The sequence below is a fragment of the Coregonus clupeaformis genome, chromosome 39, assembly GCF_020615455.1.
Source record: "Coregonus clupeaformis isolate EN_2021a chromosome 39, ASM2061545v1, whole genome shotgun sequence".
NCBI lineage: Eukaryota > Metazoa > Chordata > Actinopteri > Salmoniformes > Salmonidae > Coregonus > Coregonus clupeaformis.
Genome location: NC_059230.1, coordinates 12,725,973 through 12,738,569, shown reverse-complemented (window position 1 = coordinate 12,738,569; position 12,597 = coordinate 12,725,973). Strand labels below are relative to the sequence as shown.

The 12,597-nt window shown below is 40.6% G+C and overlaps 1 protein-coding gene across 1 annotated transcript in view; it reads left to right on the top strand.

Annotated features, from left to right (window-relative positions):
- Positions 1-12,597, top strand: part of LOC121554258 (phospholipid-transporting ATPase ABCA1-like) — a 223,508-nt gene that overhangs the window by 51,980 nt on the left and 158,931 nt on the right. The window contains exons 12-14 of the mRNA XM_045211911.1: positions 4,058-4,255; positions 9,335-9,540; positions 10,057-10,233. Of these exons, the coding sequence (XP_045067846.1) occupies positions 4,058-4,255; positions 9,335-9,540; positions 10,057-10,233 (581 nt within the window). The remainder of the gene's footprint in view (positions 1-4,057; positions 4,256-9,334; positions 9,541-10,056; positions 10,234-12,597) is intronic.

The window sequence follows — 12,597 nt, the reverse complement described above, 5'->3', positions numbered from 1 at the left end:
CTGAAAATAGCTGTGCAGCAACGCTCCCCATCCAACCTGACAGAGATTGAGAGGATCTGCAGAGAAGAACTGGAGAAACTACCCAAATATAGGTGTACCAAGCTTGTAGCTTCATACCCAAGAAGACTCGAGGCTGTAATCACTGCCAAAGGTGCTTCAACAAAGTACTAAGTAAAGGGTCTGAATACTTAGGTAAATGTAATATTTCAGTTTTTTATTATTAATACATTTAATATGTTTTTGCTTTGTCATTCTTGGGTATTGTGTGTAGATTGATGAGGGGGGAAAAAAACAATTTAATCCATTCCATTTTAGAATAAGGCTGTAACGTAACAAAATGTGGAAAATGTCAAGGGTTCTCAATACTTTCCAAATGCGCTGTGTGTGGCTGCGTGTGATCAGGGGTGTATTCATTCCGCCGATTCTGTTGAAAAATGTTTCTTAAACGGAAGCAAATGGAACAAAACGGGGATAAACATACTTGAATTTGTCCAATAGAAACTCTTGTTTGCAACTGTTGGACTAATGATTACACCCTAGATCAGCTAGATTCAGGCAAGAGTGTGCAAGACGGTATTGAATGTGTCATTTTCTGTCACCTTGATTACTCACATTTTTCTCTTAACATGTGCACTTACTTTGAAAACTTTCATTCATAGGCTAGGTTGTAGCAACCTCATGATGGGTATAGGGAACATGTGAGTATCATGTAGTAGCTTAAACCTATTGATGTTACATTGAACTGGGTGAATGGAATATGAATGACAGTCATCCAATATGCTGTAATAGAAATAAGGCCATCCTCATTAAAAAAATGAATTGTCTTCCCTCATCTTAAACTGCACCGCCCACCACTGATATACATCAGTCGGAATTATCCTTGTCCATTTGAATTTTGAATGACATACACAAGCCATTCCATTAGGCATATTTACCAACCTTTAAAAAGCTACTTTTCTCACTTCATATCTCTCAAAAGTAGAGTCCTACATTTCCTCCCACCATAATGTACCTAACATTTTTAACACAAATTCAGCTGAAGAATAGAGCTACATATCAGGTTTATCGATATGGAAAAAATAAAGTAATTATGGGTAAGTGCTGGATAATTTTCAACCCGGCAGTCAGGGAAGGGGATTAACTTGGAATGGAGAGATGGAGAGCTCACACACCTTTCCCTTTCCCTTGAAGCTGACATTACTCCCGTGTCACCTGAAATGAGCTTATGGGCAGCTAGGGAAGAGCGTAGCCGAGCACTCCATGTAGCCAGGTTATTCATTATCCTAGACCTAACCTTTACACAAATGGGCCAGGCAATTCTCCTTTGTCTTCATGTTCTCCCTCCGAGTTCTGTGGTGTCATCTTCTCCAGAGGTCTCTCAAGGTTTTAGCAACTTTCTACATTGATGGCGGCATTTACAGCACAGTTGAGTTATCAGCCGAGCTGAAGAGAGAAATCTCTTGAATCCCAAATAAACCCCTAGCCCCCACTGAAAGGATCTAGGAGGTTTGGATAGGTATAAGCAATAGGGTGACAATTCCACCTCATAGACTTAGATAGAAAACTGTAGCGCCCAAAAGCCATTTTAGCATGAGAAGCGGCATTGAGGACTTGCCCCATTTTGAAGGCAGGTTGACGTTTATTGTCATGAGTCTTGTTCTGGAGGCAGAACTGAGTGATTTCCGCTAATGACTCAGCTTCAAGGTGAATATTGGCCACATTGTAAAAATTAATTTAAGGTTAGGTATTAGGGTTAGCAGTGTGGTTAAGGTTAGGGTTAATGTTAGGGTTAGGGTTAGGTTTAAAATCTGATTGTATGACTTTGTGGCTGAGCCATCTAGTGCTCACTCTGCAGAGCTGCCTCCAGGGCAAGATTAATAACAATAAATGCCAATCTGCATTTTGAAGTAGTCAACTGGCTGTGACTTCCTATTTGTTAAGGAAGGATCACTTCATTCCATCCAGGTTATCAGGATCAGCCAATTAATTGTACTCATGAGCAAACATTCCATAACTGCAAGTGGCAGTATGCACCTTGTCTTTATACCTGTTCAAACCACACAGTATGCACCCTTTCAGTTTGTTTACCAACTCATAGAAGTTGTGCAAGAAGGAAATTGACTACTTCAAAATGGAGATGGCCTTCATGGCGCTGCCTGTTTGCTCACAGATGTCTTAGTGGGACAGATACAAAAAAGAGTCGTCTGACTATCTCTATGTTCCACCTTGACTATCAGAGGGCAAGATGGTTTTACTACCATTTTCCTTCTACCCATTCAATCCTCTCAGATCTACGATAGTGCATATGGGAGAGGGGATAGCTTCGATTTTATGGAATGGCTTGAAGGACCCAGAAAGCAGTATTCTCAAACACTACTCCGTGTAAAAAGAATTACTAGTGTTGCCAACAGGTAACCCTATGGGTTTACATCTATTCATATAACATTCTATTACAGTAAAAGAGCGACTGATAATGAATGGTTGGTTGCCATTTACTAGATGCCAAACCAGTGACCAGCGAGGAAAATGTCAAGCAGGAATTATTATTAGAATGACCCTATGTTGGAAAATGGTAAGAGGTCTGGTTTGAGTTTTCATTGGCCGTTTGCCGTGGGGAGCCCACCATTTCCACCCTTTTTAAAAGGCCAGGGAAAATATGGGGAAAACAGGGGAACATGTATTTTTTCGCTCGAAGACCTTCTCATGTCGGATAATGTCATTTGACACATGTACAACGGGGTTAAACGGCATATCTGCAACGATCCATCCCAAATGCCAGTGAACATTAGGAGTAGTAGAACATATATACCATGTTTAGCCACGGACACATTGGCATTCTGTATAATCAATTGAATTTCAGTGACCCCTTTACAAATATTCTTAACTCTAAAGTAAAAACAGCGAGTTGTTTACAATATATTTATGTATGTACATCTTGAAACTAAATTAATTATTCCACTCTTACTATCACAGATAGATGGTTAAACCGCTGTTTCTAAAAGGTCAGAAGCAGCATAGAGGTTTGACACTTTGACCCCATGTTAAACATCCTAAAGTGTTTACCTACAAATGCCACTGAACACATTGATCAGAATATGTTTGAGAGAGAGAGAGAGAGAGAGAGAGAGCGAGAGAGAGAGATTTCAGCCTGTTTTGACACACGCTACATTATCAGCAGACCATGTTCAGTTATGCAATACATCACCACTATTATCGTGTTATTACATGGTTGCAATTTCATGGTTGCGAGCATACTGTATGCACCCTACAGATCACACTGAGGGGAGCAGTCCCAGACAGATGGAAAGACTGCATCCCAAATGGCACCCTATCCCCTTTATATTGCACTACTTTTGATCTGGGCCCATAGGGATCTGTTAAAAAATAGTGTACCCTATAAGGAATATGGTGCCATTTGGGACGCGGTCAATGTATTTTAACCAACCCTGTACCAGGCAACCTGAGTAGAAAGCTATTATGTAAGGCCCCAATTGTTCTACACTACAGGGATGGGTGGCCATTATTTTTTGAAACTGCACACATAGGGAGGCTGTAACAGCAAGGCCATTCGCATTTAGATTAGCATATCTCTTCATTAACTCTTTGAGTGCCGAGTCAAATCATGGATCATGGCATGAGGCTTAAGCCAAGCTGACAGTTAAGACACCTGGTGCTTATCGCACTGGGGGAGGAAGGAAGAAAGAGGCAGTCACAGGAATCACACACTGTGTGTGTGTGTGTGTGAGTGTGTGTGTGTGAATGTACGATTGTGTGTGCACATGCCTGAGTGCGTCTGCGTATGTGCCTGCGACTCTACATGTGTGAATGTGCATGGTCATGAAAAAGGTGGGTGTAAATTCCCCAAGCCTGCAGTACAACAGTGCCATCTAGCTTAATGTTTCTAATTAATTCTCTCACAGAGGAAGTCCTAAGGATCTGCAGTGCTGCAGGTCTTCAATTAGCTTCCACTGCATTCATTTCTCAGTGCATTGATTGTTTTATAATCTGATGAGGGTAAATGACCCACACAACCCCTTTTCTCTGGTTTTCAAATCAGGCCTTCCTGGATAACCCGGTGTTTGCAGCCGCACTCAACCAGCAGCTCAAAGGCACAAGATGGACGGCAGAACTGCTCGCCAACTTCCTGTACAATAGGCCCCCTGAGGATCACCCCGCGGGCATGCCGTCGAATGACTGGCGCAACGTGTTCAACGCCACCAGCCAAATCCTGGACCTCCTGAAGAAGTTAATTGCGGTTTGTTAGTTCTCTTGCTTCACATTGTCAAAAGTGATTTGATACCTTTTTCCCCCTTTACAAAATACACTGACATTTTGGAGTGTGTGTATGTATCCTCCCACTGGGCACAGACGTCAATTCAACATTTATTCCACTTTGGTTCAACGTAATTCCAATGAAATGAGGTGGAAACAACGTTGATTCAACCAGTGTGTGCCCAGTGGGCTAGCTCTATAATATGAATAAGAACTTTCAACACTGTGTGTACGTTCACAAATATAATATTTGCACTCTTCACCCCTAACAGCACAAGCTGTTGTTTGATTGGGTGAATAAAAAGCAAGATTGCCAATTGTTACAGTATATACAAAAGTACATATCAATTGACAACCTTGACAATATTCAACAAAAATGCCTAACAATGTGTACTGCTGTGGTAATAAAAAGGATTGTTATAAGCATCCAAGGACACACATTTCAGCTAACATAACAACACAAGACACAGCACTGTCTTCACACATAGGGGCATGCAGACAGTTGGGTTGACATTGACGTATTGATCCGTAAGGTGGTTTGCAGCAATACACTCCTTTCCCTGCTGCTATGTGGCCACACGTGTAGACTACAGACATTTTATCATCTCCCTCATTGCTAATACCTGGGAGATGACATCTATGCATCCTGGGGTTTAGCCACGTGGCAAAATAATTCCAAAAGTAATGCAATCCATTTTCATTCCTGAAGGAATTCCATATCTCAAAATGGACGTCGGGATTATGTTTACTAGTCAATAATTTACCTTTTTCCTTGTTGCATAGGCTCAACGCATGCTGAGCGTGGACAGGGGGGAGAAAATGTGAAATGTGCTCTCTCTCTCCCCGCACTCTTACGTTTGCTCTCTCCTTCTCTCTCTTTCTCTCTCCCCCGCTCTCTCATGTTTGCTCTCTTTCTCTCTCACCCCTCTCTCTCCCTTTCTGTCTCTCTCTCCCCCTCTCTCTCCCCCTCCCCCTCTCCCCCCGCTCTATTACGTTTGCTCTCTCTCTCTCTCTCTCTCTCTCTCTCTCTCTCTCTCTCTCTCTCTCTCTCTCTCTCTCTGTCTCTGTCTCTGTCTCTGTCTCTGTCTCTCTCTCTCTCTCTCACTGTCTCTCCCATTTGAATTTCTCTCATGGTATATAAAACTTAATCAGTATATTAATCAAAGGTTCATGTAGTCAATACATGTCAAGTTGAGGAAACATGGCAAAATTGAACTATAAATCAACATTTCTGGTCTTTCAGGTCCTTCAAATTCAAGAAGACATATGACTAGTAATACAACATTGATTATTTTTAGTTTTTGAAAATGAAATGCCAAATTGGATGTACTCCTTACATCCACAGAATTTACTAATCCACTATTAATCCACTTGAAACAAATTGTAGCTAATCATTGATGATATCGACCAGCGAATACGTTTGGTTGTGAAAGATGTTGAATGGGTGCTTACATAAGCTATTTCCTGAAGTGGTCCATAGATAGATGAATTTAAGTGAGTAGATACACTTGATTTATACTCTGTTATCATCTATAATTCAGACTGCTAGTCCTCCCCCAGCAAATATGCTGGCACATGGCTGAAAACATATAATTATCATATACAATATATACATATACACTGAGTGTACAAAACATTTTGAACACCTGCTCTTTCCATGAAATACAGTGCCTTCACAAAGTATTCAGACCCCTTGACTTAGTCCACATTTGGTTGTGTTACAGTATGAATTCAAAATTGATTAAATCGATTGTTTTCTCACCCAAACAATACCCCATAATAACAAAGTGAAAACATGTTTTAGAAAATGTTACATTTTTATTGAAATTGAAATGCAGACTCACACTCCAGAGTCAATATATGTTACAATCACCTTTGGCAGCGATTACAGCTGTGAGTCTTTCTGGGTAAGTCTCTAAGAGATTTGCACATCTGGATTGTACAATATTTCCCATTATTATTCATTATACTCCAAACATAATGATGGTCATTTTGGCCAAACAGTCCTATTTTTGTTTAATCAGACATTTTTCCAAAAAGTACGATCTTTGTCCCCATGTGCAGTTGCAAACCGTAGACTGGCTTTTTTATGGCGGTTTTGGAGCAGTGGCTTCTTCCTTGCTGAGCGGCCTTTCAGGTTATGTCGATATAGGACACGTTTTACCGTGGATATAGATACTTTTGTACCTTTTTCCTCCAGCATCTTCACAAGGTCCTTTGCTGTTGTTCTGGGATTGATTTGCTCTTTTCACACCAAAGTACGTTCATCTCTAGGAGACAGAACGCGTCTCCTTCCTGAGCGGTATGATGGCTGCGTGGTCCCATGGTGTTTAAACTTGCGTACTATTGTTTGTACAGATGAACGTGGTACCTTCAGGCGTTTGGAAATTGCTCCCAAAGACTTGTGGAGGTCTATAATTTTCTTTCTGAGGTCTTGGCAGATTTCTTTTGATTTTCCCATGATGTCAAGCATAGAGGCACTGAGTTTGAAGGTAGGCCTTGAAATACATCCACAGGTACACCTCCAATTGCCTAAAATGATGTCAATTAGCCTATCAGAAGCTTCTAAAGCTGTGACATCATTTTCTGGAATTTTCCAAGCTGTTTAAAGGCACCATCAACTTAGTGTATGTAAACTTCTGACCCACTGGAATTGTGATACAGTGAATTATAAGTGAAATAATCTGTCTATAAACAATTGTTGGAAAAATTACTTGTGTCATGCACAAAGTAGATGTCCTAACCGACTTGCCAAAACTATAGTTTGTTAACAATACATTTGTGGAGTGGTTGAAATATTAGTTTTAATGACTCCAACCTAAGTGTATGTAAACTTCCGACTTCAACTGTTTATAATCCTACATAATGCATTGCGAGTAAACCAATGCATTAAAACCCTTTCCGGCAGTCAAATAACCTAGTGGCATCACCGTTGGAATGTTATTAATATTTTTCATAATTAATTAACATATATTTTTTTTAAACGCTGAAAATCCGGTGTTTCTATGTCAAAAAGTTTTGTTATATTTCAGGCTTCTGTGATGTATAAAATGTGTAATATTGGGATGCAAACTCAAAATGTAATACATTTCAAACTCTATATCTGACATGGTACAGGTGTCTTCTTTTTGTATGCCTATAACCATGTGTGTGAGGTGTATACTTTTGTTTCAAAGTAGATTTGTTTAAGACTACCAAGAAACACTCTGTGTGACCCTGATTTAGCCCACTGCAGCAAAAGGCGAAACAAACCTGACTTTTCTCTACATACAGGGCAGGCACAAACTGCCCAAGAATCATATCATGTCATGTACTGCATAACGTACAGCCATAAATGTAACATGCTGAATTTGGACACTCAATAACAACATATGCAATTATATGCTGTCTGTGAATATGGTAAAGGAGCTTCTTTATTGAGAGAAAGTACCATAACAAGCCCTTGTGGTGGAGGTATGTGTGGACAGCTGTCAAGCCAGACTCACACCCCAGATGGCTAGCTCATTACAGTCCATTGGAAACAAGGATAAAGCGAGTACCAGCCAGCTACCAAATCTGTATCTCAGTATGCCTCAGCCGTACTCCATAACATATCCCTTGGCAGCTCTGCATCATTTGTAACTCTGCTGTTGTCCAGTCTATTGTTTTCAGTGTCAGTACCAAAACATATTTTTCTACTGCACCATTCCTCAGGCATGTCTTATAGTGTGGTTTCTGTTCATCGCTTCTTTTGGACCGTGGTATTGCAGAAAGGCTATTTTCACTTTTTATTTTATTATTGTCTTTTAGTGAGAAGCATTAATGCAAATATGGTACGAATAAGCAATAAGGACCGAGGGGGTGTGGTATATGGCAAATATACCACGGCTAAGGGCTGTTCTTAAGCACGATACAGCCCTTAGCCGTGGCATATTGGCCATATACTGTACCACAAACCCTGAGGTGCCTTATTGCTATTATAAACTGGTTACCAATGTAATTAGTGTCAAACTCGTGGTATGCGGTCTGATATACCATGGCTGTCAGCCAATTAGCATTCAGGGCTTGACCCATCCAGTTTATAATCATGTTTACATGTCTAAATCTTACTGTCTGTGTAGGAGAAAAATATTGTGTATGATATTGCAGAAGACCTAACATAAGTTTGTATGCACTATGCACTGAGGCCCAAACTTGAGATCTGCACGCTCAACTCAGGTTTAAATCGAGTTACAAATCATGTAATTTCAAACATTGTGTACAACAATCTACCCAAGGTACTCGGATGTTGAATGCAGTTGACTATTGTTGCTATGATACATAATGGTGAGTTGAAATGAGTTGAGTGTTGAGTGAAGGACATTTAGATTAGATAGATTAGATCAGTTTATTAGTCACATGCACAGGGTCACAGATGTAATCGCAGGGTACAGTGACATTTTGATGCTTCTAGCTCCAACAGTGCAGGTCAAATGTGGCCGGTGACACTTCCCTTCTTGAAAGCCCAATATCTTGACAATTTGACTGCTGACACGCAAAACATTATGGGGCTGTATGAACAGTGGACTAATGAAAAGAATACCAAAAGATAGTTTGAGTGGAGTTTTCCTTTAAGTTTAGTTTCTAAAGGTAATGGGACTCTATTGAGTTCAATAGGGCTACTACATATTACTAAAATTATATGATTCTACTCTTTCAACCGTGCAAAGACATTTCAGCAGGTCTTTGATGGACAGTACAGCTGGCCTTGAAGTCTCCAGCTTTCAGAGTTGTTGGAAAGATGGGGAGATGCGGAGAGTGGGCGTAATGGTTTTGGACATGTTCTTTCTGTGTAATATCTATGAAACACCTAGGGCTGGAATTGGTTAGCAACAAGAGGGAACCTTTAAAGGAATGGGGTTCCCAAAGTGACATTTTCAGTAAGATCTGTATCCTGAGATGAATGCATATATAAAGCACTCTCATCTCTCAGCTTATATTAAAAGCATGATCTTGTGTAAGACCCCTAGCAGTTTGTAAAGAATTAAAATAAGTAAACTTATTTTCTCTCTTTCTTGGTGTAACTTGCCTTTCCATGTTACAGTGCCTCGACCTGAATAAGTTTGAGGCTGCCGACAGTGAGGGACATCTCGAGGCTAGGGCCTTGGAGCTTCTAGAAAACGATACGTACTGGGCCGGTATAGTTTTCGAAGACCTCGACCCTGACGCCAGCCACCCCCCTCCTTACGTCAAGTACAAGATCCGCATGGACATCGATGAGGGGGAGCGTACCAATAAGATTAAAGAAAGGTAGGCCCAGTGCACAGACTCTCCGCTGTCAACCTGTTCTGTTTTAGTGCTAATGAGAAAACATTGGGCAACAGGGCCCGTATTCATAAAGCGTCTCAGAGGAGTGCTGATCTAGGATCAGGTCCCCCACGTCCATGTAATGTTATTCAATATGACCTAAAAGGTTAAACATATCTTAGATCAGCACTCCTGCTGTGAGACACTTTATGAATACAAGCCATGATGTTGCTTAGCCTGTTGTTTTTTATTAACTGACGTCAACTTTTACCAGACAATTGAAGTATCTAAAGCAAATAGACATGTTCTTGCGTCATTTCTCTGTTATGTCTCAGATGATTAATATTAAGCATTCAGTGTCAATAAATTGATGATTCCATGTCACTCATGGGACAAATGTCACTACAAAAAATAGATATATTTTGGTGTAACATTTAACTGTTTCATCCATGATGTTTTCAGCCCCGGCTGTCTCTTAAACACTGACAGTCATGTGACGTGTGTCCTTTCAATTTAAAGGGGATGGTCTCCCGGGGCCCGTGACAACTCCTTTAACGACCTGCGCTATATATGGGGAGGCTTCGCCTATCTGCAGGACATGATGGACCACAGCATTATACGGGTGCACACAAACAAATCACAGCCGCTCGGCGTGTTTGCCCAGCAAATGCCGTATCCTTGCTACGTGGACGACGTGTGAGTACAAAAGCTTTTATCTGTCTGGCCTGTGATTAGAGAGGGTTGAAGGCATTACCGCAATAAAAATCTACCTACTCTGGGACATGCCACTCATCGCCACCACAGGCTTGCGTAATGGGTTTATCAGTCACTAAGCCCGCACAAATTTCCCTGTGGAAATGTTTTTTCGAAGCTACAGTGTATCTCTTCTTTTGTCTTTCATTGCTCGCTACTGCTGTCTGGTGCAACCACAACTCAGGAAAACATAGAGGAGAGAAGTGTTAACATAAAAATTTGAACATGAAAGTTTGAGGCCCGTCAGGAGTTTTGAATCATGAATTGTGGCTAAACTGAGGAAAAACAAGATGGAGAGACAACAAGACAGAGCAGAAGAAGTCTGAGCTATTGATTTAGTCAGACCACAGGCAGTCCAAGTCTTGAGCATTATAGACCCGGGCCTGTTTTCCCAAAAGCATCCTAAGGCTAAGTTCCTTGTTAGACCCTTCGTAGGAGCATCGTTAAATCTCAGAGCCGTTTCCCCAAACCATTGTTACTAAAGTTGCAGTTGAAAAGGTTTCTTATTTAACGACAGCCTAAGACCACTCGTAGAACAGCTACTGTAATTGTGTCGTTAGATGCTTTTTTTGCCCTTCCCCGTCACTTTATACTCAGAAAATCTCAGCTAAACACAAAATCAATATGTTTCTGTCTTTTTGTGACCGCCGATAACTTCAGAACTAATGTGATTATAAATACAAAGTTGCCAATGTCTTTGCAATTGTTACAAACAAGCAAAGTATAAGATGCTTCAAATGAAAACCGAGATGACTGTATTAGAAGATAAATACAGTAGGATACATATAACAATATATTTCAATGATATTGAAATCAATTTCTTGTTCAGTCAATTGAATTTTATTTAGCTATTTGTACGCTGTGTAATTTCTGCCTCCATACATTTCATGTTTAGCCTACATGTGCGCAATGTCTCAAATCTTGATTTAGTGCATTATTATATGGTAAGCATTAGAATAAGCCGCCTCAATATTTGTAGCCATAGGTGATCATATTTCATAGGAGCTGATCCGTCGTCAGTATTGTGGAATAATTCTAATGTTAAGGTAAGATTTGAAAGGGAGAACGCTGATCCGAGAGCAGCTTTGTCTTTCTTTCGATCCTATCAGTATAGACATGCCTCAACAATGCACTTAGCAAACGTTCTCTCTGCATGGTGTTTTGGGAAATTAATGTTACATCTTCGGCCTTTGTAGGAAAGATGTATCGTTAAAACACTCATAAGCTTTTGTTCCATCACTATCAGGAAACAGGGCCCTGAATGCTTGATGTATCTTTAAATTATTCAGGATACATTCTTATGGTCCCTCCCTTTCATTCAATATTACTTTTCCTCCTTGAGAAAGTACCCAATTCCCTTATGAAGCCGCACACAAAGTACATCATATGTAGAGATTGATAGGGACCATTCTATTCTGTGTGAATCAGGCATTCATTAGTGTTACTGTTTTATATCACAATACATATCTGTATTTTGAGAGAGAGAATGCACTATAGCGCTCAATCTTAGTCAGCTAAGCTTTCCTCAGAGGAAATTACTTCCATCTACATGGATTTATCATGTAGCTCAATGATGTCATCGGGGGACAGATAATTACAAAGTCCACCTAGCTAAACATTAAGAACACTTTCTTAATATTGAGTTGCACCCAGCCCTTTTGCCCTCAGAACAGCCTCAATTCATCGGGGCATGGACTCTACAAGGTGTCGAAAGCGTTCCACATGGATGCTGGCCAATGTTGACTCCAATGCTTCCCACAGTTGTGTCAAGTTGGCTGGATGTCCTTTGGGTGGTGGACCATTCTTGATACACACAGGAAACTGTTGAGCATGAAAAACCCAGCAGCGTTGCAGTTCTTGACACAACCCAGTGCGTTTGGCACCGACTACTATAACCTGTTCAAAGGCACTTCAATCTTTTGTCTTGCCCATTCACCCTCTGAAACGCACACAGAAACAATCCATGTCTCAATTGTCTCCATGCTTAAAAATCCTTCTTTAACCTGTCTCCTCCCCTTCATCTAGACTGATTGAAGTGGATTTAACAAGTGACATCAATAAGGGATCATAGCTTTCACCTGGATTCACCTGGTCAATCAATGTCATGGAAAGAGTTCCTAATGTTTTGGACACTCAGTGTATGTGTCCCAAATGACATACTATTCTCTATAGTGCACTACTTTTGACCGGAGACCTACGAGCCCTGGTCAAAAGTAGTGCACTAAATAGTGACTAGGGTGCCATTTGCAATGCAGACAAAATTTTTCAGGAGATAGACACAGAGATTTCCCGCATTAGAAATCATTG